This window comes from Manacus candei, unplaced genomic scaffold (assembly GCF_025592945.1).
Source record: "Manacus candei isolate 608988 ecotype Guabito, Panama unplaced genomic scaffold, ASM2559294v1 h1tg000002l, whole genome shotgun sequence".
Taxonomy (NCBI): Eukaryota; Metazoa; Chordata; class Aves; order Passeriformes; family Pipridae; genus Manacus; species Manacus candei.
In genome coordinates, this window is record NW_026138050.1 from 15371797 (window position 1) to 15395458 (window position 23662).

Consider the following 23662-nt stretch of genomic DNA (forward strand, 5'->3'; position numbering starts at 1 on the left):
TTTTTTTCCATCTCCTTACCTCTAGTTTCCTGACTTTGTTTCCAAGAGTTTGTGTTGCAGCTTGGATCATTATTTGTTTGTTGAGTGAGTAATGAATTACTGACTGTTTGAACTAAGCTCTCCTATGTGGTGAGTGAGTTGCAGCTCTGTTGTAGCTGTTTTGGGCATGGAAATGCATCTGATTCCATGTGCTCCTGTTCGTGCCTGAAGTAGATGTCTGCTGGAAAGGATGTGTGGAGGTCAGACCCTGGAGCAACGATGTGATCCTGCCCAATCCTTTCATTCACAAAGGTAAAATAGTGCTGTCCAAAGCTAGGAGTGAATGGTTATTGCATCGACATCAGAGTTTACTGGGGTTCAGGTATTACCTGAAATTTGGGAAGAAGGAAGCGACTGGGCTCTGGGTGTGGAAGGCCCTGATCCCATCCCAGTGTAATCTAGTGTCTTCCTGCAGCTGCAGTGCCATTCGTTAGTGCACTTCACTCCCATCTAATGCTGATAATTAGTCCCGGCTTTAATGCTGCTCCAGCAATTTCCGCCTTGGAAAAGAGTCAACAGCTAAATTTAATAATCTTAGTGCCTTAATTCTGACTCTCAAATGGCAACTTCTTGTAAAGCCAAAGATCAAGAGGCTTCCGGAATTAATAAAGACCAACCACCCTCTGATTGGAACCACTGCGTTTTTATTTTGTACTATAAATAGAATTCCCCTCTATTTCCCATTCCCTTACACAGGTAAATGAAACATGTAGCTGCATGTAACTCCATCCAGGAAAACACCAGCCCTACCAGCTTGTACCCACGAGGTAAGGGAGCTGTGTGTGGAAGGCACTCTGCGGTGGGTTCCGTTGCATGCTGAGCACTGCCCCTGGTGTTGGCCCATTCTGCCATCTCTTCACATCCTTTCCTTGACCTCTGGTATGTGAATGCTCCTCCTGGATCGATGGCTGGAGCCATCAAAGCACATCTCCACTCTTCTCCAGCAGCACAGGCACGTAGGTGAGCAAATGATGGTGTTGGGTATCCACGTGGTGATTCTGGACTGAGATGTGCAGCACACCTGGGGTTTTACAGAGCTGGTTTTCTCACAGGACGAGCCCATCATTGATCAGTTGTCCACGGTGGAACTGTCTGGCTTATCAACATGCAGCTGATGTAACCAGCTCCTGCTGGTCACCTCGGAGTCACCTGGACCTTCAGTCTCTCTCCTGACAGCCGGACGCAGTTTCAGGAGCGACTACGTGAGGATATGTTGAGGAAACTGCAGGTTCTACTGAGTTCTGGACTTCAGGCACTTCACTGTCCTAAGGCTTTCTGTCTTGTTTTCTGTTGGGCAGGGCTGAAGAGGGGGAGAAGGTTTTGCTGTAGTCCTGACAGACGTGTTTTCCACTGCTGGTGGTGCTTTTCTGCGGTGTTTGACAGCAAGCAGTGTGGCTTCGCAGCATGGCTGGGGCAGAGGCATTTTGGAAGCATTTTGGAAGAGGCGAAGGAGGGCAAGGATTTGCAGTGATCTGGTTGTCTAACAAGTGCTGCAGCTCTGACTTGCTGCTCTTAAGGATAGTTTCTAAAGTGGAGGGAGCGCTGTGTAGTTAGTTCCGGACACCAGGACTGCCAGCTCCTGGATGGACATCTCCTTGTTGAGGTAACTGTCGTACTGGGCCATGGTGAGCCTCCCGCTCTTCAGGGCATCCTCAATCGAGAACTCCCGACCAGACTTCCTGTCCAGGATCACGGACGACTCCCCGTTGGGACCCTTTATTGAGATCTCCTCCCAGTCACATTCCTGACTCTTCAGTTTGACAAACAGGCTCCACTCAATGAGGCCAAACACATGGGCTTCCTCTGGAGACATCTCTTTCCCCGTGTCAGGGTCAATGACCACGATGGAGCGCCTCAGGTGGTTCTCCCTTTGCTCCCTCTTGATAGCCACTGTCTTGAGGCGATTCTGGAGCTGCTCGATCTCTGCATCTTTTTCTCTGGACAACTGTTTCAGGTCCTCTAACTCTCTTTCCAAAGCTTGGAACCTGGAGTCCAGGTTTATTCCACTGTCCACGTGGGTCATGTTTCTTAAATCCTGAGCTTCTGTAGCTGTGAGTTCAATCTCTGACTGCAGCCTCCTTGTTTCCATCAGCAGGTTCTGTTTCTCGAGGTGTAGTTTGTGGTTTTCCTCCCGTAATAAGTCTAGTTCCTTTGATGACTTGGAGTTGTTGAATTCTACCTCGGACAGCCTGGTTTCCAGGCGGTTGATATCTGCATCCAGCTCCCTCTTGCGCCTACTTTCTTCCTCCAGATTGTTCTTCAGCTTTTGAATCTCGTACTCCGTGTCTCCTTTGTCCACTTGGACACTCTCTGAAAAGACCACTTTCTCTTTGACCTCCATCTTTTCCAAAGAAAGGAGCTTCTTTCGCAGGGCTTCTAGTTCTGTTTGCAAGACTTGTCTCCGGTGCTTCTCTTCTTCTAACTCCAGCTTGAGGAGGGAGTGCTCCTTCTCCTGCTGGGGATCTTGCTGAAGGATCACTTTCTGCTTCACAGTCACTCGTTCTGTCGTCTCCCTCTCCTGTTCTTCCAGCTCGTTCAAGCGGATCCTCAGCCTCTGCACCTCCAGCTCGGCCTCCCTGCGGGCCTGTCTCTCCTTCTCCAGCTCCTCGAGCTGCCGCTCCAGCTCGGAGCGTCTCCTCTGCAGCTTGCGCAGCTCCTCGCGGAGGCCGTCGATCTGCTTCAGCTCGCTCTCAATGCTCTGGGAGAAGGAGTTGACTTCAGCTTTCAAGGCAGGATCTTGCTCATACTTCACTACTTCCTGCTGGACGACTTTCTCCTTCACCTGGGAAAGCTCTTCCTCCTTCTGTCTCACTTTTTCTTCTTGGAGAAGCCGCTCCCTCTCCAGGTCGATATGTTTCATCTGTTCATCTGCCAGCTGCACTCTCAGTGACTCCACCTCCTCCCTGGTCTTGGGGTCTTCTCGAAACTGCAGAATTTCTTGAACAACTTCCTTCATTTGCACTTGAGGTTTGGTATCTTTCAAAGCTTGTATCTCTTGTTTCAGCTGGTAGATCTCCAGGTCAGCTCTTTCGATAGCTCCAGTCCTCTCTATGATTTCCTCACGGAGCCGCTGTAGCTCCTTTTCGGTTTCTGGATCATTTTTGTACTTAATGACCTCCTTAATGACTTCTTTGACTTCTACCAGTGGCCCTCTGTTCTTCAGAGCAGCCAGCTCATTCTGGCAGCTCTTCAGCTGTTCATCACCGCCGCGGTATCTCCTCTCCTGCTCCACCAGCTCCAAGCGAAGGTTGGCAACTTCATTTTCAGCCTTGGGATCCGGGCGCACAATCTCACGCACTTTCTCCTGAACAACCACCTTGGAGTTCTCTTCCTCCAGCAGCTGGATCTTCCTGAGCAGCTCAGCCTTTTCCCGCTCGTTGGAACGACCCTTGGACTTCTCATCTTCGTACTGGCGCCGGAGCTCGTTCACCTCCCTCTCAATGGCCAAGTCCTTCTCTACCTTCAGCACCTCCTTGACGGTGATTTTGCCCTCGGCGATGGCCCGTTCCTTCTCAAGACGTTTGAGCTTGTCCTGGAGGAAGCTGAGCTCTTCCTCGTGCTTCTGCCGAAGGGCACTCTCCCTCTCCTTGTTCTCTTGCAACATCCGGAATTCCATCTCCAGCTGGGGGTCGTTCTGCAGCTTCAGCACCTCCTTCTCCGTTACCTTCTCCTGCTGTTTGTTCTTCTCGCTGGACAGCACAGCAATTTGTTGGCGCAGGAGGATGACTTCATTCTCCCTGGTCCCTTCCTGCCTCCTGAGCTCTTCCAATTCTTCTTTGAGCTTCAGGATTTCATCAGCTTGAGCCTTATCTTGTTCAATCCTCAGCACCTCTTTCACTATGTACTCCTGCCCTCCCTCCCTCTTCTCATGCTCCAGAACACGCAGCCGGATTTTAAGAGCCTCCAGCTCATCCTGAAGCACCTGGTTCTTGCGCTGCTCCTCTGCCAGGTTTTGCTGCAGCCTGTGGAAGCTCTCCTCCAGCTGAGGGTCAGGCACCTTCTTCACCAGTTCTTTCTTAAGCACAGTTTCTTGGGGCTTCTGGTTTTGCAGGTGGACAATGTTGTTCTGAATGGCTTGGATCTCTGCTTCGAGCTGTTGCCGACGCTGAGTCTCATCCTCGAGCTCTTTCTTCAGCTTCCACACTTCTTCCACGGGCCTCACGGATGATTTGGTCTGGGCAAAGTCTTGTGTCACCTGAACCTCTGGTTGCTGTTGGTGGAAAAAGAATGTGTAGTTAAAAACCCCCAATTAATCATACTTTTGGTGCTTACCATACAATCACAGAACCATTTAGGTTGGAAAAGACCTCCAAGATCATCAAGTCCAACCTGTGCCCGATCCCCACCTTGTCACCCAGCCCAGAGCTCTGAGTGCCATGTCCAGTCATTCCTTGGACACCTCCAGGGATGGTGATTCCACCACTGCCCTGGGCAGCCCCTTCCAATGCCTGACCACCCTTTCAGTAAAGAAATTTTCCCAGTATCCATCTAAACCTTTCCTGGCACAACTTGAGGCTGTTCCCTCTCCTCCTGTCCCTTGTTCCCTGGGAGCAGAGCCCGACCCCCCCCGGCTCCCCCCTCCTGTCAGGGGGTTGCAGAGCCAGAAGGTCCCCCCTGAGCCTCCTTTTCTCCAGGCTGAGCCCCCCCAGCTCCCTCAGCTGCTCCTGCTGCTCCAGCCCCTTCCCAGCTCCGTTCCCTTCCTTGGACACACTCCAGCCCCTCAATGTCCTTCTTGTCACGAGGGACCCAGAGCTGGACACAGCACCTGAGGTGCCTCAGCAGTGCCAAGTACAGGGGGACAATCACTGCCCTGCCCCTGCTGCCACAGATATTGGTGCCTCCTGTGACAAAGCAACAGGAGGGTGTTGAGCTCTGGCAAACTCTGAGCAGGGAGTATTTGCAAACAGACTTCCCTGCAGGTTCTCAACCTGAGAAATGCTTTCTGCAATGCCTGCTGCTGTCAGAACAAAGCTTTTGCCCACAAGGGACACTAATTCTGGCATGGAGTGGCAAAAAGTGTTGAAAATGATGCGGAGCTTCCTAGGGTGAGCGGGAAATGGGACTGGGACACACAGAGGGATGGTCTGTCTGTCATAAGTGTCTGCTGATTAATGATTTAGGGGGACAAAACACCAGCTAGGCTTGTTCCCAGTTCAGCTTGTGATAGCAGAGCCCCAGGTGTGTGTCACTCACACTTCAGTGTCCCGTTGCTCCAGGTGAGCCCTTACCTGCCGCAGGAGGCTCTGAGCGAACTCCAGGTTCTGCAGCCTCTGCTTGTTCACAGCGTTTACTTCGGTGTATTTGGCTGCCAGAACAGCTTCCTACAGAACAAAAAACATGTTGGGAAGAGGTTGAAAAGACTAGAAATAACAGGCCCTAAGGAGGTAACTCTGGGTGCTCCTCTAAAAACCAGCGGTGACCTGCCAAGCTTGGGGGCAGGAAGAGCAATTCTTCTGCACACTCATGGTCGTGGTCAAACTGTGAGTTTCCCAGTCCAGACAAGCAAAGAGAGGTGTAGCTGAGGGAGAACCAGGTGGACACTTCTGTCTGCCTCCACAGGCAGGAGGAGTTTGAGGCAGGTAGCAAACGTATCCTGCATAAATAAGTAGCTTGTGGCCTGATCTCGCTCCAAGTATTTCTACCTTTGGTGGTGAAATCTCACTTTCTGTTTGAAAGTCTGGAGAGGGGAAAAACTTTCAGGTTTTTGGCTTTTCTTCCCCTCTTTCAAGAAGTGTTAAATCCAGCATTTCGCCTCTCTAATTCTGGCCAGACCAGCCCCAAAATCTGATGGGCTAAGAATAACGAGGAATCCCTTCCTCCTGATTCCCTGCCCTTCCTCGCAGTCCCCTCTGGGACCAAGGGCCCCGACAGTAAATATAAGTATTTGCAAACCCCCACAGGTCCCATGAGCTGCTCGAGCTCTCTGCTGGCTGCCCCTTACCTCCTCCTTCACTTTGGCAGCTGGAGACTGCAGCCTGGGCTTCTTGCTCATGTACCCGTTCCGGCTGTTCTCCAGGTCCAGGATGGACCGCAGCTTCTCAGCTTCCAACTCATAGTCCTGTGGGAAGACATGCCCAGGAAGAATGTGAGATTACTGGGTCCCCTTCATGCACAGGCTCCTCCTAAGCCCTGGCTTTAACAGTTTCTTCCCTTGAGCCGTTTTTTGGGGAGTTGCTGAGGTTGGTGGGACCAGAGCTGTTGGCAGGAGCTGCCGGTAGGTTCTGAGCTGGGTCACTGCAACAGCCCAGCTGTAGGTGTGTCCTGACTTGTCCTGCTGGGTTTGGGGTGGAAACTCTCCTCTCCCAGGCAGTAAAGCCAGCTGCCAGGCTCATGGCCACATGATGTCAATATTGGGGTAGATACAACATGGTTTAAGCTCATCAGTTGACTGAGCAAAGGGCACTGGCTTTCTTTAGGTGGCTCCTTGTAGGATGTAGTTGGTTCTGCCCCTCTGTGACATTCTGGTGAGACCCCAGCTGGGGTACTGCACCCAGCTCTGGGGTCCTCAGTACCAGAAAGACTGGGACCTGTTGGAGCTGGTCAAGAGGATGCCACGAAACCCCAACTTCTGCTCTGGAGCCAGGCTGGGAGAGCTGGGGGTGTTCATCCTGGAGAAGAGAAGGCTCTGGGAGACCTGAGAGCCCCTTCCAGGGCCTAAAGGGGCTCCAGGAGAGCTGGAGAGGGACTTAGGATGAGGGCCTGAAGGGACAGGACAAGGGGGAAAGGCTTTCCACTGCCATAGGGCAGGGTTAGATGGGATATTGGGAAGGAATTGTTCACTGTGAGGATGGTGAGGCCCTGGCACAGGTTGCCCAGAGAAGCTGTGGCTGCCCCATCCCTGGAAGTGTCCAAGGCCAGGTTGGACGGGGCTTGGAGCAACCTGGGCTAGTGGAAGGTGTCCCTGCCCATGGCAGGAGGGTGGAATGAGGTGGTCTATAAGGTCCCTTCTAACCCAAACTGCTCTAAGTTCTCCCACAGGCAGAACTGCAGTCCTTACCTTCACTGCCTGCTGGTACTGCTGAGCTGTGGCAGAGACCTTCTGCACCTCCTGTTCCTTGCTGGCAATGTCACTGAGGAGAGCCTGGCAGGAACAGAGACACACAAAGCAGACACAAATTCATCATTCAGCCTTTTTGAGGGCTGTCATTAAAATCACAACACTGAGAATCACAACCTACTCAAGCTACTCTGCTCTGTGTAAACAAGGCACAGGAGGACAGTGGGAGCTTAGAGCTTTATAAAAATGCATAGAACTTTATAAAAATAAAGCTAACATTTATGTTTTTCTATTTTATGTTCAGGAGTTATCTAAGTTCTGTTGTTTTAACATTGTTCCCTCTCCTCTCCCTGTGGGGCCCAGGCTGCTCTCGGAATTACCGCTTGGTTCTTCAGCTTCATTTCCACTTGCTGGATGTTGTCTGTCTCCTGTGGCTCATAGTTGGGGATGTTGGACAGGAACTGGTTCACCTTGTCGTAGTTGGTGCGGTAGTTGGAATAGGCACTCTTTGCTTTCTGCAGGGTCTGCGTCCTGGGGGGGAAAACAGCTCAGCTTCAGTCCTGTCACATCTCCTGTGTCTTCTGCAAACACCTCTTCACCACTTCCCCTGCTCCCTGAAGACATGGATTTGAGCCAGAGTTGTTCTCTTGGCAAAGTCCCCATCTCTGTTGCGAGAGCACTTAATCCTAGAGTTTTCCCAGAACTACCCAGCCAGTGCACGGGTGCAACCACTCCCTCTTCCTCCTTAGACCTCCCTGGAAGCCCTTCTGCAACTCCTCATTCCCAGGACGGTGTTGTGGCTCTTCCAGGTTCAGTGTGGTTCCAGCAGTAACTCTCCCAGCTCTCCAGGCCGCCCTGGAGTCTCACCTGTGGTCGATCTGCTTGCTGAGGTTGTTGAAGCGCTGGTTGAGTTTGTAGAGCTCGGCCTCCTGCCGCTCGATGTCGGGGCAGTGCTCCTGGAACTTGCTGGCCAGGGTGTTGGAGCACGTCTTGGTCCTCTGCAGGTTCTGCTCGGCTTCGTTGAGCAGGAACTTTTTGGACTGGAGCTCGTTGCCCATGGCCTGTGGAAAAAGCAGGAGAGAGGGATTCTCTTGGGTTGCACAAATGCCAGGCTTTTGTCGCTGTTCCACTTCTACTGGAACATCCTCTGCAGAGGATGAGGAATGACTGAGCTGCCCAGGTGTGGACAGAAGCAAGTTCAAGGCTTGCAAGGTAACCAGAATTATCTTGTAAATCTGAGGGGAGAAAGCTACCTCCTGCTCTCTTCTCTGCCTGCTAACCTTCAAAATCAGCCACATTACGTGCAAAATGTCTGGTGCTCCTCAAGCAAGGATTAAACACTGCTCCTGCCAGTGCAGCAACTCCAGCAGGAGCTGTGACAGCATTTGCACACTAGTCTGAACTCAGAGAATTGATGGAAAAGCTGGAGGAGCAGAGAAAGTTCTGGCCTAGCCAATTCTTGACCTTTCTATAGCAGAAGGAAATTCCAGTTTGGGTTGGTAGCTTTTCCTAGCAATGTGTCCTCAAAGCCTTGCCAGGTCCATCTTTTTCCAGTATCAGACCACTGCATTGCTTTTCCCAGACCATTTTATCCTTCACTTCTCAAGGAATCACAGAAGGTTGGAAGGGACCTTCAAAGCCCATCTCGTTCCACCCCCTGCCATGGGCAGGGACACCTTCCACTAGCCCAGGTTGCTCCAAGCCCCGTCCAACCTGGCCTTGGACACTTCCAGGGATCCAGGGGCAGCCACAGCTTCTCTGGGCAACCTGTGCCAGGACCTCACCACCCTCACAGCCAAGAATTTCTTCTCAATATCTAATCTAAATCTCTTCTTTCTTAGTTTAAAACCATTCCTGTTGTCCTATCGCTCTCTGCCTGTGTCAAAAGTCTCTCTTTTTTAAACTCCCCTTTAGGCCCTGGAAGGGGCTCTCAGGGCTCCCTGGAGCCATCTCTTGTCCAGGCTGAACATTCCCAGCTCTCTCAGCCTGGCTCCAGAGCAGAGGGGCTCCAGCCCTTGGAGCATCTTCACAGCCTCCTCTGGACCAGCTCAAACAGGTTCCAGCCTTTCTTGTGCTGAGGACCCCAGAGCTGGACATAGCACTGTGGGTGGGGTCTCACGAGGGCAGAGTAGAGAGGGAATTACTCTCCATTAGTCCTTTTGTCAAATCACAAGAATTCCACTGGCATTTGATTTGATTTGGGGATGGGAAGGGTTTGCATTTGAAGGAGTTGGGACCCCTGCAGTCGAGGTGAGCTCTCACCCCCACTGGGGGAGGCCACACTTTTACCAACTGATTCAAGTTGAGCAGCAATTTCCCCAGATTTTGGGAATTGGTTCTGTATGGGGAGCATGTCAATAGGGCAGAACTCTCACCAGCAGCTCTTCTTTCTTCCGGTCCACCACCCGCAAGTCCTCCGGCACCGTGTCATCCGTGACCAGTCTGTTCTCGTAGGTGGACAGCAGGTCTCGGCCTTGTTGGAGGCTCCTCTCGAGGTTTGTGGCCACCTCAACTCTGTGCAGACACGAGAGGAAGGTGTTTAAGCACATCTGCACCTGTCTCATAGAATCACAGAACATGCTGAGCTGGAAGGGACTGACAAGGATCATCCAATCCAACTCCTGGCCCTGCACAGACACCCCAACAATTCCACCCTGTCCCTCAGAGCGTTTTCCAAACACCCCTGGAGCTCTGGCAGCCTTGGGGCCGTGCCCACTGCCCTGGGGAGCCTGGTCAGTGCCCAACCACCCTCTGGGGGAAGAACCTTTTCCTGAGATCCAGCCCAACCCTCCCCTGACACAGCTCCAGCCCTTCCCTGGGTCCTGTGACTCGGGTCACAAGAATGAAGAGATCAGAGCTGCCCCTCTGCTTCCCCTCATGAGGATGCTGAAGACCACAATGAGGTCTCCTGCAGGATCCTCCATTATCTCTGGCTCAAGCCACGATTTAAGCCATGACTTACTTCTCCTGGGCAGCGCTGAGCAGCTGCACCACACGGTCGTACTTCTTGTTGGTGTTTTCCACCTTGTTCTTGACCAGGGTAGCGCTGCCGGTGTTGGGCACGGACTCGATGAAGGCCTCACACTCCTGGATCTTCCTCGTTTTCTCAGGTTCGATGCGCCGGACCTCGTTGGTGATGTTCTGCAGGAGGAACAAAGCCTTTAGAGCAGCTGAACTAGGACCTGATGGCTACAAAGGAGCTGGCCCTTGGCTGTCCAGGGTGAAGAGGAAGGTCAGGGCTGAGGGCTTGTGTTAGATGGAAGGTGCCTTTCAGCCCTGCAAGGCACAGAAGGATGTTTTTCGGTGACTTTTTGTTGACTTGTCTCTCCTGGGGCAAGGAAACTGCCTTAGCAAGGAAACTCCGGCTGGGGAGTGGTTCCCAGCAGCTCCAGCTCTGACAGCAACATGCTGGATCCATGTGGACTGCTGGTCTCTGACGGATGAATCCTTGCCTGGACAGTGAAGTGCTGCAGGCAGTTGGAGCAATTTGCTTTCACTTGCGGTGGATCTTGGATTCTGCCACAGCCCTTGGCAGATGATGTAACCAGGACCTGAACTTCCTCCTAAACCAAGGGAGGTTTGTGGCACAGAGCCTGGCTTAATTAGGGGTCTGGAGGAGAGGAAAGAAGCCGGATGCTATGGCACCGGAGCCTAGAGGAGCAGGTCCACAAGGAGAAACAGTGCCCTGGACCAGAGGTGTTTTCCTGCTCCTCTCTGAGCTGGTGATGGTGGTGGCAAAGCCTGAGGGCTCCCTTCTTCCTCACAGCCATCACCTGCAGCCATCACCTTTTTGCCATTCAGCTGAGCTGGACCAGGAGCAAGGCAAAGGTTTTTGGCTTCTGAGGCTCCTCAAAGGGCTGCTCCCCATCTCCACTGGAGGAAGCAGCCAGCTGTGAGCATCACTCCATCCCTACTCCCGGGTTCAGGGAGAGCTCTCAGCACCCAGCATACTGAGGACCACTCTGGAGACCCTTTGGAGCACAGCCCCTGTATGGCACCATCCCTCTGCCTCCACACCCCGTACCTTCAGGTCCTTGGAGCGCTCGGTGCTGTCCTGCACCGCCCGGCTCTGCTCCAGCGGCGGGCGGAGGTTTGCTGTTATTGCTTTCTCCTGCTTGTCCAGGTCACTGTTGACTTTCTCCAGCCCTGCCAGGAGCTGGCGGCCCCGAACCGAAGCAGCGTCTGGATGATGAGGGGAGACCAGGTTAGAGCTGGCTGGGAAGCTGGTTCTGGGCTCAGTCCCACCCTTGAGTGCCAAACCCATATCTCACTGCCCTCCCTGAGCACGGGCTGCTGTGCCCACAGCCTCCTGCTCTGCCCCTGCACCCATCCCAGCACTCTTGTTCCCAGGACACTTAGGAGATGGGAACACGCCCCTAAGATGTTCCCCCAGCCTTTCAGTGCCTGGAAGGAGCAAGCCCCAAGCTGCTCCCTTGATCCACACCTCCGATGCTGTCTGCCTTCAGCCCCTCGTAGCGCTGCTGGAGGATGTTCTTGCAGTTGTTTGTCTTCTCCTTCACGGCCATGTAGTGCTTGGCAATCCTGCAAAGCAGGGCAGCGGGAGGTCAGACAGGCCCTCAGCCCTTCCATCACCCACCACCCATCCCAGTGCTGCTCCAGGAAGGAGCAAGTGGGGAAGAGGCACCTTCACCCCATGCTGGCAAAGTTTAGAGCAGTGTCTTCATCAGAGCAGGGGAGAGGCAGCAAAGGCAGGTACCTGCCTGCTGAGGGAGGAGTGGGCAGCTCCCCCTGCCATAATGGCCCCCAGGGGAGGGGGGACCCGGATGGCTCTCAGCTGGTCCTGCTTTGCCAGGTGGGATCTTGTGAACAAGCAGGAAGGTTGTTCCCTCCTGAAGGAAGCCTGAGGCTTTGAGATGGCACAGCTTCACTGTGGGAATTGGGGCAGAGCCCCTGGGGGTGCCAGACGGGGGGTGCAGCGTTTGTGGCGTGGCCTGGGGCTGGTGAAGGCAAGGACAAAGGCTGGGGGGTCCAGCACACAGGCTGGGGGGCACGTACTGGTCTGCCAGTGCTATTGCCTCGGGGTCGGGCGGGGGGATCATGAAGCAGACCCCCGGGGCGCTGATCCTGTCTCCTGCGCTGTCGGCCACTTCCCAAACGTCTCCGCTGTTCCTGTGCAGGGTGTACTGGGCTCCTCGGCTGATCTGGCCCTGGGGGACAGGAACCGGTCACAGCGGCACGTCAGGAAATGCCACCCCCGCTCTGCCCCACGCCGGCAGCGCTCGCTGGAGGCAGGACCGGCACAAACCCCACTCCCTTCTCCCGACTTCTCCCAGAGTCTGCCGCTCGCCAGAAGCTCATGTGCCTTCTCCTCTGCTCTTGCAACAGCCACGGCGAGCAAATTCCCACTCGGGCAGAGATGAGGAGGCGTTTCCATGGCAGTGCTCTGGCTTTCCTTTTCCGAGAGGCCGGGAGCTGAGTCAGCTGGAGCTGCTGGCTCCTGTCCCAGCCCCTGCCACTCCCGTGGTGTCTGCTGGCTCCACTGTCCCATCCCTTTGGCCAACTACTCCGTGATGGTGGGTTGAGGGGATGTGGACTGGGAATGGCTGGTGGTAGGGGGTGTTTCTTTGATCAGAAACATGCCGGGACATCTGCACTGTCCCAGCACGAGGAGCGTGGGAATGTGGCAGAGCTGGGCTGTCGCAACCTCCTCAGGGTGTGTGATAGGCACAGAGGTTTCGTTTTCTCCAGCCCCCTCCTGCCCTGGTCCTCAGCTGCAAAACCTGCTCTCCCACTGGGGTGAGCGCGACCTTTGCCTTGTTCCCACTGTGGGAGATATCACTGCTTCCTTCCCAGAGCCTCTTCCATCCCCAGTGTCCCCCAGCAGCCCCCCTGCCCCGCCCGGGGGGTCGGGCGGTGTTACCTGCTCGCCTTCGTACTCGCACAGAGCCTCCACGGGGACGGGCTGGGGCGGCGGCTCACGGCGGTACCGCAGGGGCAGGACCTGCTGGCTGCGCTCCTGCAGGGACTTCACCACCGCCTCGTACTTCTCCAAGGCCTTCTCCTGGTCCTGGCACAGGGCAACAACCCAAACCAGTGAGGAAACATGGGAACGAACTCCTGGGCTCTCCCGGCCGGGGAGGAGCTCAGACCAACGCGCTCAGGACAGACACTGCAGCTTCAGGTCCTGCCGTGTGTTCCTGCCCCGAGTGCTCCTGCACTCTCCTGCCTCCCGCAGCCAGGCTGAGCACTGGGACTGTGCCCATGAGTTGCCACGCCTGGGCACTACCCAGGCAGTGACAGGGTTCCCTGGGCATGGCCCATGTCTGTATGGCTGTGTGTTGGTGGAGAGCCCCGTTCCCAGCCCTGATCACAGCCCTGGGACAAGGCTCTCCGGCAGTTGCTCTGTTTCTAGCTGTGGATGTATCCCAAAATGCTGAGTGGGATGGAGCACACAGGAGGAGAGGGACAGCTCTCAGGGAAGAGCTATCAGCTGTGCCGGCACACGTGCATCAGCTGGGCCTGCTGCAGCATGCTTGGGCTTGGGTTTGGGCTTGGGCTTGGGCTTGGGCTCAGCACAGCCCTTCCCGAGTGGGCGGATCTCCAGCCCGGCTCCCGGCAGCACAGCAAGTTCCACAACCTCCTCTGGCAGCAGGTCTAATTATGCTCCTGCCCTTAACGAGCAGTAACTCCATGAAAGAACAAATAAAAACCAGCCCAGTGAGCAATTACGTTGCCAGGGGAGAGGCAATCTCTAGCCAGAGGGGAAGGAAGAGCCGGGGGAAGGCCAGGAAGAGGGAGCAGCAGCAGGTCCATGGAGAAAGCTGGGCCAGGTGCCCACACGGGCAGGGATGTCCCTCCCCCGGTGCCATGGGGACACTGGCTCCTGCTCCTGCCTCCCCTGCAGTCCTGCCTGCACCAACACTCACATCCAGCTCCCGCAGCAGGGACTCCAGCTGGTATCTGTCCTTGAACTCTGGGCTGAATTTTTGGTCCAGGTCTGTGTCCACCTTCTTCAAGAGCTCCTGGGCATCCTTACTGTCCTTCTGAAACTGCACAAAGGGAAAGTGTCTTGTGAGGGAGGGTCTTGCTGGAACATGGAGCAGACCCACCCCAGCACCATGGTCCTCACACAGACACCAGGAGCTCTGCTGGGCACCTGGACACCCAGAATACTCAGAGAAAGGCAAGGAATCACTGTTTCCCATGCTCAGGACAGAGTGAGGGAAAAAACAACAAGGAGCAGTTTATTCCAGGGTCCTCTCTGGCAGAGTTAAGTCCCACCTTTGCCTGCCCTCAGTTTGTCTCACTGGGACAGCATCACAACGGTGTGTGGTGTCTCCACTGCCAGCGCAGGAGAAGGCAGAGCCAAGCCCTTCCACACACAAACCACCCCCTGGGGCAGTTATTCTGGCAGATCCCCATGAAAGGCACTGCCTGGGCTGGGCACCAGGGTTCAGCTTTGGCAAGAGACTCCTCACATCGTGAACACGCCCAGGCTGTGGGAGAGGAATCCAGCCTGACCTGCTCCCCTGCAGAGCCTCCCTGGCTGTCAGATGCCATTTATCCAGCAGACATCTGTCTGCCCAGCTCAGCCGGGGTGCTCAGCCCTTGTGCAGGGCTCCCCGGGGGCAGCTCTGCCTTTGGCAGGTGTCATTTCCTCACATGGGCCTGTTCTGCTTCCCAGTGGAGCATGCAAGGTCTCCCCATGCCTAGTTTTGGGGGTGAGGTACCTCAGCTGTTCTGCAGACAAAGATGCCAACACCAGACTGTGGCTCACGAACCTCAGTGTTGGGAGTGGAAACTTTCTGCAAGTCATGCTTTGGCCAAGAAATCACTGACCTGTGGTGCCTGAGCAATTGTGACTTGTGTTCTATCAGCTCAAGGTGCTCTCCTGGCCTTAAAAGCCCTGTTTTTAGAGGACTCTGGCTCTTCTCCTGTTTCCAGAATTGCAGGAGTTTTTGTTTTCTGTGATCTCCCACAACCCAGCACTTGCTCTCCAGGCTCCAACAACTCGCTGCCCCCAGGGAGCTGGTACCTTGTGGAAGTCCTCCATGAACTTCAGGTGGCTCTCCTCGCAGATCAGCAGGTTGAGGTACTCCTTCCAGTCGGCGTGCACGGCCTCGATGTGAGCCTGCAACACGGGGTGGGAGGGGATGTTAGTGGGACCCTCATGGCAGGGGAGAGCCTCAGCTGCCCACCCGAAAGTACCAGTTGCCATCCTGAGTGAACAGCTCCTTGGCAGCCTCTGGAGCCACCCAGATGCTCTCAGGTCAAAGCTAGGATGGCAATATCCAAAGCTGGGATGCTCCAATGGAAACGTGGGGCTGGGGGGAAGGAGGCAAATCCCTGTGTCCATCTTCCCATCAAATAAAGAATAATTTATCTTTTGTGGGTGGGCACAGGGTAATTGCCACAGGAATGAGGAAGATGGAAGAGCTCCTTAGGTTTATCTTTGCTCCTCCAATGCTGTTTACACACTTGCAGGTGAAGGAGGCTTTTTCCCACTTGGCATCTCAGGAACTAAAGTCACGAGTCGCATTGGCAGCAAGTCCCACTCTGGAGAAGGGCTGGGGGGGAGCTGTGCCCCCTCCCTGGTGCTCACCTCGATGGCATTCTTCCCGGGGTGATTCTGGGCCAGCAGCTGATCTCCATCTGCATGCAGCTTGTTGATGGCCTCCTCCTTCTCCTCCAGCTTCCGGTGGATGAAGTTCTGGATGGGGAGAAGTGAAATATTGATCCCTATGCAAAGAGGGGACCCTGGCTATGTCCTGGGACTGAGTGACTCTGAAAGGGCTCAAACAGCCCCACAAAGTGAAGTGTGATGTTCCCCCACTGCAGCTCTCACTTTTCCCTCCCTTGCAGATGTTGCTGAATATGTGACTTTTGCCAAGCCAATGCTGAGATAAGGCAGAGGAGGACGAGGAAGCTGCTACGCTTCCTCGTCGTGTTATCTTTGGCAGAGGTGAGGATTAACCTTACCATCCATGTGCTATCAGCTGGACATCTCAAAAGTGCTTCATGATGCACTGGGGGAAACTGAGGCACCGGGGGAAGGGACATTTCTTGCCCCCATCCAAGCCTGCCCTTTCCCCTGGTGCCGTGCCCACTCCCCTTGCTCACAGCCAGTGCACGGACCTCGTACTGGCGGCGCCGGCTGGGGTAGTCCAGGTTGTGGTCACTCCAGTCGTAGTGGGTCCTGTCCTTGGCCTGCTGATCCAGCCAGTAGAGCTTGTTGGTGCAGCGCTGCATGTAATCCTGCAGTGAGGTCAGATCCTGCTGCCGCTGCTGGGAGCCAGCCTGGGAGAGGGCAGAGGGGAGAGCTCAGCACAAAGCTCCTCTCCGTGGGTCCCCCAGGGCTGCCTGGACACCCCAGCAAGGGACCCCCTGCAAGAGGGTTCTGCCCCCAGGATCTCAGTCTCTTACCAGCAACTTCTGGTATTTGGCTTGGAAATCATTCAGGTATTCCTGGTAACAGAGGAGAAGCAAGGCAAGGTTTAGGAGTTAGGCAAGGTTTAGGAGTTAGGCAAGGGTTGGGAGTTAGGCAAGGGTTAGGAGTGGTCTCTGGAGAGCGGTGGTCTGGCGGGGGCTCGAGGGTGGAGGGGAATGTGGTTTTATGATGGAGCAGGATGTGACTTTATGGGGTTTGTCCCATTGTAAAGCTGGAGCTGGTGGGTTCTGAGGCAGGGCTGGATCTGGGCACCCACCCAACCTGCTCCGGGCTGAGGCAGCTCAGATGGTGGGATGCCCCCCCTTCATCCACGGCTCAGGAAAGGGATGACCCTGTGGGGCAGCAGGGAAGGGGCAGGAGAGCTGACCTTGCTGCCGTCCTTGGCCATGTGTGGCCCGATGGCCATGACCTCGTTGTGGAAGATGTTGTGCTCTTCCACTTGGCTGTTGACCAGCGGCAGGTCGGTCCCGAAGCCTTTGCTGCTTAACAGGTCCTGTGGCACAGAGGAGTTGGGGTCAGCCGTGGGGACAGGGTGAGGGGGCCAAGGCCTGGGAACTCCTCTTGGAGGTGGCCACGGAGCTGGGCTTGGATGGGCTCCAGGGCAGGTGCCCAGGAGCACATGGGTGAAATCAGCTGTGCCAAAGGGCAGCCATGGGAAAGCCAGTTTGGGAGTTTAACCCTGTTCTGGCTGGAAGGATGTGGGGAGTGGGATAAAATGATAAATAAGGGCTGAGGGGTAGAGCCCAAAGCAGGTGGTGACTGGAGACACTGAGGCAAGGCCACCTCGAGCACTGATTCCTGGTGCCACAGCACCTGGCCTTGTCCCATCACCTGTGCCCCTCCCCTGCCTCCTTCCCATGCTCTTTGCTGCTCCCAGCATAAAAGCTGCCCAGAAGTTTTCCAAGAGCCTGTTTCTCCACGGGGAGCTGCACCAGGTCCTGCCCAGCTGGTGCTACTGGCCGGGCAGTGGCCCTGGTGGTCCCGTTGGTACCTGTTTCTCCTCGATCACTGTTGACCAGTTGACCTGGGGCTCAATGTGCTGCAGGGGGAAGTTGTAGATTTGGTCATGTTTCACACGCAGGTTTGTCACTCGTTCCTTCAGCTGCCGGATGCTGCAGGAAGGGAAAGATGAGGGTGGGATGCAGGATGTGGGCATGGGCTGGCATTACCATTGGTGCATCCTCTCCCAGGCCTCCATAGAGGAGGGGCTCTCCTTAGGGAACCCCAGAGAGCCCAGGCAGGCTGGCAGCAGCCACGCTGTGCAATGGCTGGGGAGGGAGAGGGCAGAGATTCCTGTGCTCCCATCCTCTGCTCACATGGTGTGGGCTCAGGGCAGGGGCACAGTGGACAGGTATCACTCCACCATCAGCAGGGGCAGCCTCCTCACTTTACATGTGCCCAAGGATGGCTGTGGGATACACACTTTAATGGGAACTGGGATGCAGAGGAGCCTGTAGTGACCCCACCACTGCTGGCAGGGGCAGAGCAGAGCCCCTGGAGAAGTGTGTGTCCCCTGAAGGGCTCTGGGGACAGCTGTCCCTGGTGTACTCACTCCTCTGTGATCATGTCCCCCTGGGGATGTTTCATGTGCCGGGCGATGGCCGCGTCCCCGTCCAGCACGTAGAGCAGCTTGTCGGACTCCGAGAGCCTCTGCGCCGTCAGGTCCTTGTACTGACCCAGCTGCCCCGCCTTGATCTTGTGCAGGTCCTGGGGAGGGCACGGGAAGGGTCACCAGGGGCAAACAAGCGCTATCCAAGGGGTCATCCCACCCTGGGCACTGGAGGTGGGCAGGGCCTCTGCTGTCCCCCATCCTCCCGTGATGTGTTTTGCTTTCCCCTCACCTGTCACAGAATCATGGAATGGTTTGGGTTGGAAGTGATGTTAAAGACCATCCAGTTCCAACCCCCTGCCATGGGCAGGGACACCTTCCACTAGACCAGGTTGCTCCAAGCCCCATCCAACGTGGCCTCCTGAGGAAGGGCCAGGGGCTGCATCACCTCCAGATGCACCACACCCTTTGGAAGAGGAGGATGGCTCAGGCCCCTCTGCCTCCATCCTGCCTGCTGGGATGCACATCCAGGGTTGCACATCCCCACTCTGCAGTGCTACCCAGCCATGGGGAGGAGGGAATTTCGGGGCCCAGTTGCCTGTTACACCCTTCCACTCTCTTTCCATAAGCCCCCAGCACCCCTCAGTTACAGACCATCACCGGGTACCTGCAGGGATGGGGAGCCACCCACATGTGCCATAGGAGAGGAGATGAGACCCGGGATCTGGGAGGGGCTGGGGCAGGAGGGGGAGGGCAGAGGGGGCTGCTCAGAGGAGGCCCTGTGTGGGGGACCATGGCTGGCTTACATTTTGCATTCGGGAGTCGGTCTCCACGATGTTTTTCTCCACCTGGTCAGCATTTTTCTGCAGGCGCTCTATGAGCTCGGTCAGCTCTTTGCTGGAGATGCTGGGGAGAAAAAGGGGGTCCTGTCACCCCACAGACCCAGCCCCAGCCCTGAGCTGCTCCCGGGGATGCCCACAGCGTGCCGTGACCCCGGGGGTGGCCGGGGGCCAGCCCAGCCTGCCAGCCCCTGCAGCTGTGAGTGACTCACTGCTGCCTCTCCAACACTTTCCAAAATACTCCTGCTGTGCCAGGAGGGGGGGACGGGTGGGGGATGTGGGAATGGGAGCGATGCTGTAGGTGAGCCTGAGCCTCCCTCAGCTTTGGGGCAAGAAAGAGAAGAGCTGTTTGCAGGGGACAGGGAGAGAATCATGGAATATCCTCAGTTGGAAGGGACCCACAGGATTATTCAGTCCTGGCCCTGCACAGACACCCCAACCATCCCACCATGTGAGAAGGAGATGATGGAGCCTGAGCAGTAGGAGGCCCTGGGTCCCCATGCAGACAGGTGAGGTGGCTCTTTTGAGGCTGATGCCTGTCCCCTGGGCACCCCTGCCCACACCCTGCTGTGCCCCTCCCTGCCACGGTCAAGGCTTCCTCCTCTGCGGGGAGTTACTCACAATCTAAACCAGATAAAGAGGTGGGATCACGCACCCTGCACCTCTTTCAGTGCTTTCTCCCTTGCTGGGCACTGTTTTTTCTCCCAGAGTGACCCTGGCCTGAGCCTCTCTGTTCACAGCTGGGCTGGCAGAGAGCAGGCCCAGCCCAAATATTCCCATCCGAGAGCAGGGAGGGCTGAGCTGGAGCAGAGGCAGAACAACCCGTGACGCAGCTTTTGCATTGCTGGGGTTATTTTAAACATCTCATCTCCTTGCTGTTGCTTTGGCTGGGAGGGGAGGCTGCAGCTCCAGGGACCGTGTGCCAGGCACTGCCCACAGACCAGGCAGAGAGCAGGGGGTGCTCCCCAAATCCCTGCAGCTGGAGAGTGCACAGGGAAGGCAAGGCTGGCACTTGTGTCCCAGCTGTGCTGCTTTGTCATGTGGGCTTAAGCCAAGGCTTGGCTCAGTCCAATCCCAACCACCTACAGAGTGGAGATAATGAGTCTTAATGACCTCGTTATGTGGTGGCAGAATTAATGTTATATGGACCTTGGAAGTGTTAACTGCTGTTAACACTGAGGGCAGTGGGGCAGGCTGGGGAGAGCAGGGCTGGCTGGTGGAGCACCAGCATCCCAGCTCAGCTGGATCATGGCATGGAAGGCTCCTGTGTCCCCAGGTACAATCATGGAACCATTTACGTTGGAAATGCCCTGGAAGATTATCAAACCCAACCATTCCCCCAGCACTGCCCAGGCCACCACTAACCCATGTCCCCAGGTGTCACATCCATACGGCTTTTAAATCCCTCCAGGGATGGGGACTCCACCTCTGCCCTGGGCAGCTGTGCCAGGGCTGGACAACCCCTTCCATGAAGAAATTTCTCCAATATTCAATCTAAACCTCCCCTGGCACATCTTGAGGCCATTCCCTCTCACCCTATCCCTTGTTCCCTGGGAGCAGAGCCCGACCCCCCCCGGCTCCCCCCTCCTGTCAGGGGGTTGCAGAGCCAGAAGGTCCCCCCTGAGCCTCCTTTTCTCCAGGCTGAGCCCCCCCAGCTCCCTCAGCCCCTCCTGCTGCTCCAGCCCCTTCCCCAGCTCCGTTCCCTTCCCTGGACATGCTCCAGCACCTCAAAGTCTTTCCTGGACTGGAGGTACCTCCCAAGGGACTCTCGTGCTGAGCTCCAGGGCACGTTCCCACCTGCCCCGTGTGCTGGTGCTTCAGTTCAGCAGAACAAACCAAAACCCAGCTCTGGGCTTGTTCCTCCCCACCTCAGAGCCTGCCCAGGCTGCAGGAGCCTCGTAGCATCTGACAGCTCCAGGAAAGTTCACATTTCCCTGGGAAGTTCTGGCGTGGGCACTGATTTTTTATCTCTGTATTTACACTGATTTTTTTCTTTTTATAGAAGCTGCATCATCAGGATGGTACTCAGAGGTTTGTGCCTGTCACTGTGGCTGCTCCTGCCTGGCACCTCCTGATGAGCCAAGGGATTGCCTTGCATCAGCACTGAACCCTGTGGGCATTCCTGAGCAAAAGAGCCAAGGAAGGGGTCCTTGGAAGTTGTGGTTGCAACAATTCCAAGGGCGATTCTCATTCTCTGTTCAACAATCCCAGCTGGAGGGTTGCAGGGCTGCACCAGGATGTGAGTGGCTGGATCCTGCTGCAGTGGTAGAAGCAGCTCCTCAAAACCCATTTTGGGGTTTCTTCCAACCCTCATCATCCCACATAAACCAGGGAAAGCATCAGATGAAATCAGTGGAGAGAAGGTGGTTTGAAGTGGGCGACTGAAACGTGCTGCATGTGTTTGGGTGTCTTCAGGTGATGGTTGCTCAGACCTGGCACCCCCTGCATCCCAGGAGAGCTCGAAGCTTGAAGCCACCAAGGAACCTTCCTCATCTCCCACTGATGAACCGGAGGCCACCTGAGCATTGAGGGTGGGAGAGGCTCGTTATCCAGGTGGGAGCTTGGGATGCTTCACTGCAAGAGCCAGGAGCTGGACTGGCACTGGGAGAGGCTCATTATCCAGCTGGGAGCTTGGCATACTTTGCTGTGACAGCCGGGAGCTGGAGCAGCACTGAGTGGGGCTGGGGAAGAGCTGGAAGCACTTGCCAGCTCCTCTCCACATTCCCTACCTTGATCTCCGTGTTTCTGGCAAGCTCAAGGATGGATCTTCAGGGTATCAGTTTATCTACAGTTTGGATGGAAAAACCATCCCAAAAATCAGAAGAGGTCTGGGGCTTTTCTAGTTCCGGCTTTGACTGAAGCTTCTAAATTGTAGGAAGGAAATAACACTAAGCCAGGGATTTTCTGGGATCTGTGGCAATGCTGCGGTTCAGCCACGGCTTCCCAAGCTGCTGCTGCTGATCTGGTCTGGCAGAACTGAGCCTGGAGCCTTGGCCTGGCCTTTGTGCTCGCTTTCCAGCAGCAAAACTGATCCCAGGGGCCGGGAACCAGCAAGTGCAGCACCCAGGCCCTGACCCTCTTACTCAGGTCTGGCTTTGCCAGGCCGGTCTGGGATGGGGATGACGTGTCCAGGCAGGGATGTGCCCCCATCCCCTTGTCCCTGCTCTTCCCCTGGGTCTGAGCCATGAGCTCTCCTCACCCCCGTTACTCACCCCTGGGGCTGCCTGTGCCCTGCCAGCTGCTTCCCAACCTGGGGGTGCTGCCCCTGGACATCCCTCCCACCCTCCCCATGGCTCAGGGAACCGTGCCAGGGCAGAGCCACACTCTGGCCCCACAGCACCCCAGGGTGGGCAACACCCCTTCTCCACCCCTGCAGGGAGTGGGAGCGGGTGTCGGGGCTGGGGGCAGAGGATGGCATTCCCTGTGAGGGAGGGGATGGTTTGCTTGGTAATCCAGAAACTGCTGCTCCCATGGGCAGCACCTGGGTGACCAGGGAAAAGAAAAGGCAGAGCTCACCTGGAGCAAGCAAGGACATGCTCGGCTGTGGGCATGGCTCGGCTCTCCTGACGCACAGCAGAAGAGCTGTTTGCTCCCTCCACCTCTGAGATTTATGTGAGAGTCACCAGCTGAGGCTGTGGGACAGGGAACTCTCATAAAACCTCCCAGGGCAGCTGGATCTCAAACTGCAGCATGGGGAGCTGCTCCTCTGCCCCCCAGCTCTGAGCACAGCACAGAGCCCTGAGCAGGGAGGGGGGTGTGAGCTCCCACTCATCCCACTGCTGCTGGAAGTGCAGGAATAACAAGCATGCAGGAACAAATACAGAGATAGGAGAGAATGGGAACCTCTCTTGTAAAATCTCTCTTATTTCTGTATTTATTTCTCCAGAGTTATCACTTCTGTGCCACTTCATCACCCAACTTAGACATTACTGATGTGAGAACATCAGCCCTGTTAATCACCTCCTGTGCCCTCCACAGCTGGGTCTATGTTGATAAATCACAAGGGTGAGTGTGGTCCCTGCATCCATCTGGATGCCAAGCAGGGGCTGGGAAAGCTGAAGCCTGGCTGAAATCTCTATGCCAGGGGATGGAAGGGGTTGGCTTGCCTATGCCCTTCCTCTGCTGTGAGGGGGGAAGATGCTGGAGCGCCAGGACAAGGGGGAATGGCTTCCCACTGCCAGAGGGGAGGGTTAGATGGGATATTGGGAAGGAATTTTTGGCTGTGAGGGTGGGGAGGTCCTGGCACAGGTTGGCCAGAGAAGCTGTGGCTGCCCCATCCCTGGAAGTGTCCAAGGCTGGACGGGGCTTGGAGCAACCTGGGCTGGTGGAAGGGGGTGGAATGAGATGATCTTTAAGGTCCCTTCCAAACTAAGCCATTCCAGAATTCCATGCAGGAGAAGCACAAGGTGATGGGCAAACCAGTCAGGAAGCCTCAGCCATCCTGGGACAGGTGTGTGGATGGGATTTGCAGGACATGGCTCTTTTGGGAAGCTGCTGGGAAGAGCAGGGGATGCATCCAGGCTTTGGAGCAGAGCTGCTGGCAGGGTAAGGCAAAGGGAAGCCAGGGCCAAAAAACAGGCAGGAGGGGCTGGTCAGAGCATGGAGCAGAGCTGGGGAGGGAGAAGGGCAGGATTTGGCCCCAGCCCAGCTGGGAAGGGCAGCACACGGGGGACTGAGCAGAGCCAGGATCAAAGGTGCCCAGGGCATGGCCCCTGCGAGGCTGAGGCAGAGGGAAGGGAAATGCAAAGCTGCTCTGCTGAAATAGATAAGGCTTTGTTTGAGAGATGAAAACAGGGAAAGAAAAAAAAAAAAGGCCTGGAAAAACTGGC

General features: G+C 55.7%; 1 protein-coding gene across 1 annotated transcript in view; it reads right to left on the reverse strand.

Moving 5' to 3' along the window:
• Nucleotides 1-666: 666 nt before the first annotated feature.
• The window catches only part of PPL (periplakin), a 28350-nt gene continuing 5354 nt past the window's right edge, over nucleotides 667-23662 (reverse strand). Inside the window, exons 2-22 of the mRNA XM_051779856.1 lie at nucleotides 18801-18900; nucleotides 17998-18152; nucleotides 17437-17557; nucleotides 16813-16938; nucleotides 16421-16462; nucleotides 16133-16294; nucleotides 15600-15707; nucleotides 15033-15128; nucleotides 13924-14046; nucleotides 12918-13064; nucleotides 12053-12204; nucleotides 11481-11578; nucleotides 11061-11218; nucleotides 9999-10177; nucleotides 9412-9550; nucleotides 7904-8097; nucleotides 7417-7567; nucleotides 7037-7120; nucleotides 5981-6097; nucleotides 5268-5360; nucleotides 667-4249 (exon numbers count right to left, since the gene is read on the reverse strand). Of these exons, the coding sequence (XP_051635816.1) occupies nucleotides 1565-4249; nucleotides 5268-5360; nucleotides 5981-6097; nucleotides 7037-7120; nucleotides 7417-7567; nucleotides 7904-8097; nucleotides 9412-9550; nucleotides 9999-10177; nucleotides 11061-11218; nucleotides 11481-11578; nucleotides 12053-12204; nucleotides 12918-13064; nucleotides 13924-14046; nucleotides 15033-15128; nucleotides 15600-15707; nucleotides 16133-16294; nucleotides 16421-16462; nucleotides 16813-16938; nucleotides 17437-17557; nucleotides 17998-18152; nucleotides 18801-18900 (5230 nt within the window). The 3' untranslated portion in view covers nucleotides 667-1564. The remainder of the gene's footprint in view (nucleotides 4250-5267; nucleotides 5361-5980; nucleotides 6098-7036; nucleotides 7121-7416; nucleotides 7568-7903; nucleotides 8098-9411; nucleotides 9551-9998; nucleotides 10178-11060; nucleotides 11219-11480; nucleotides 11579-12052; nucleotides 12205-12917; nucleotides 13065-13923; nucleotides 14047-15032; nucleotides 15129-15599; nucleotides 15708-16132; nucleotides 16295-16420; nucleotides 16463-16812; nucleotides 16939-17436; nucleotides 17558-17997; nucleotides 18153-18800; nucleotides 18901-23662) is intronic.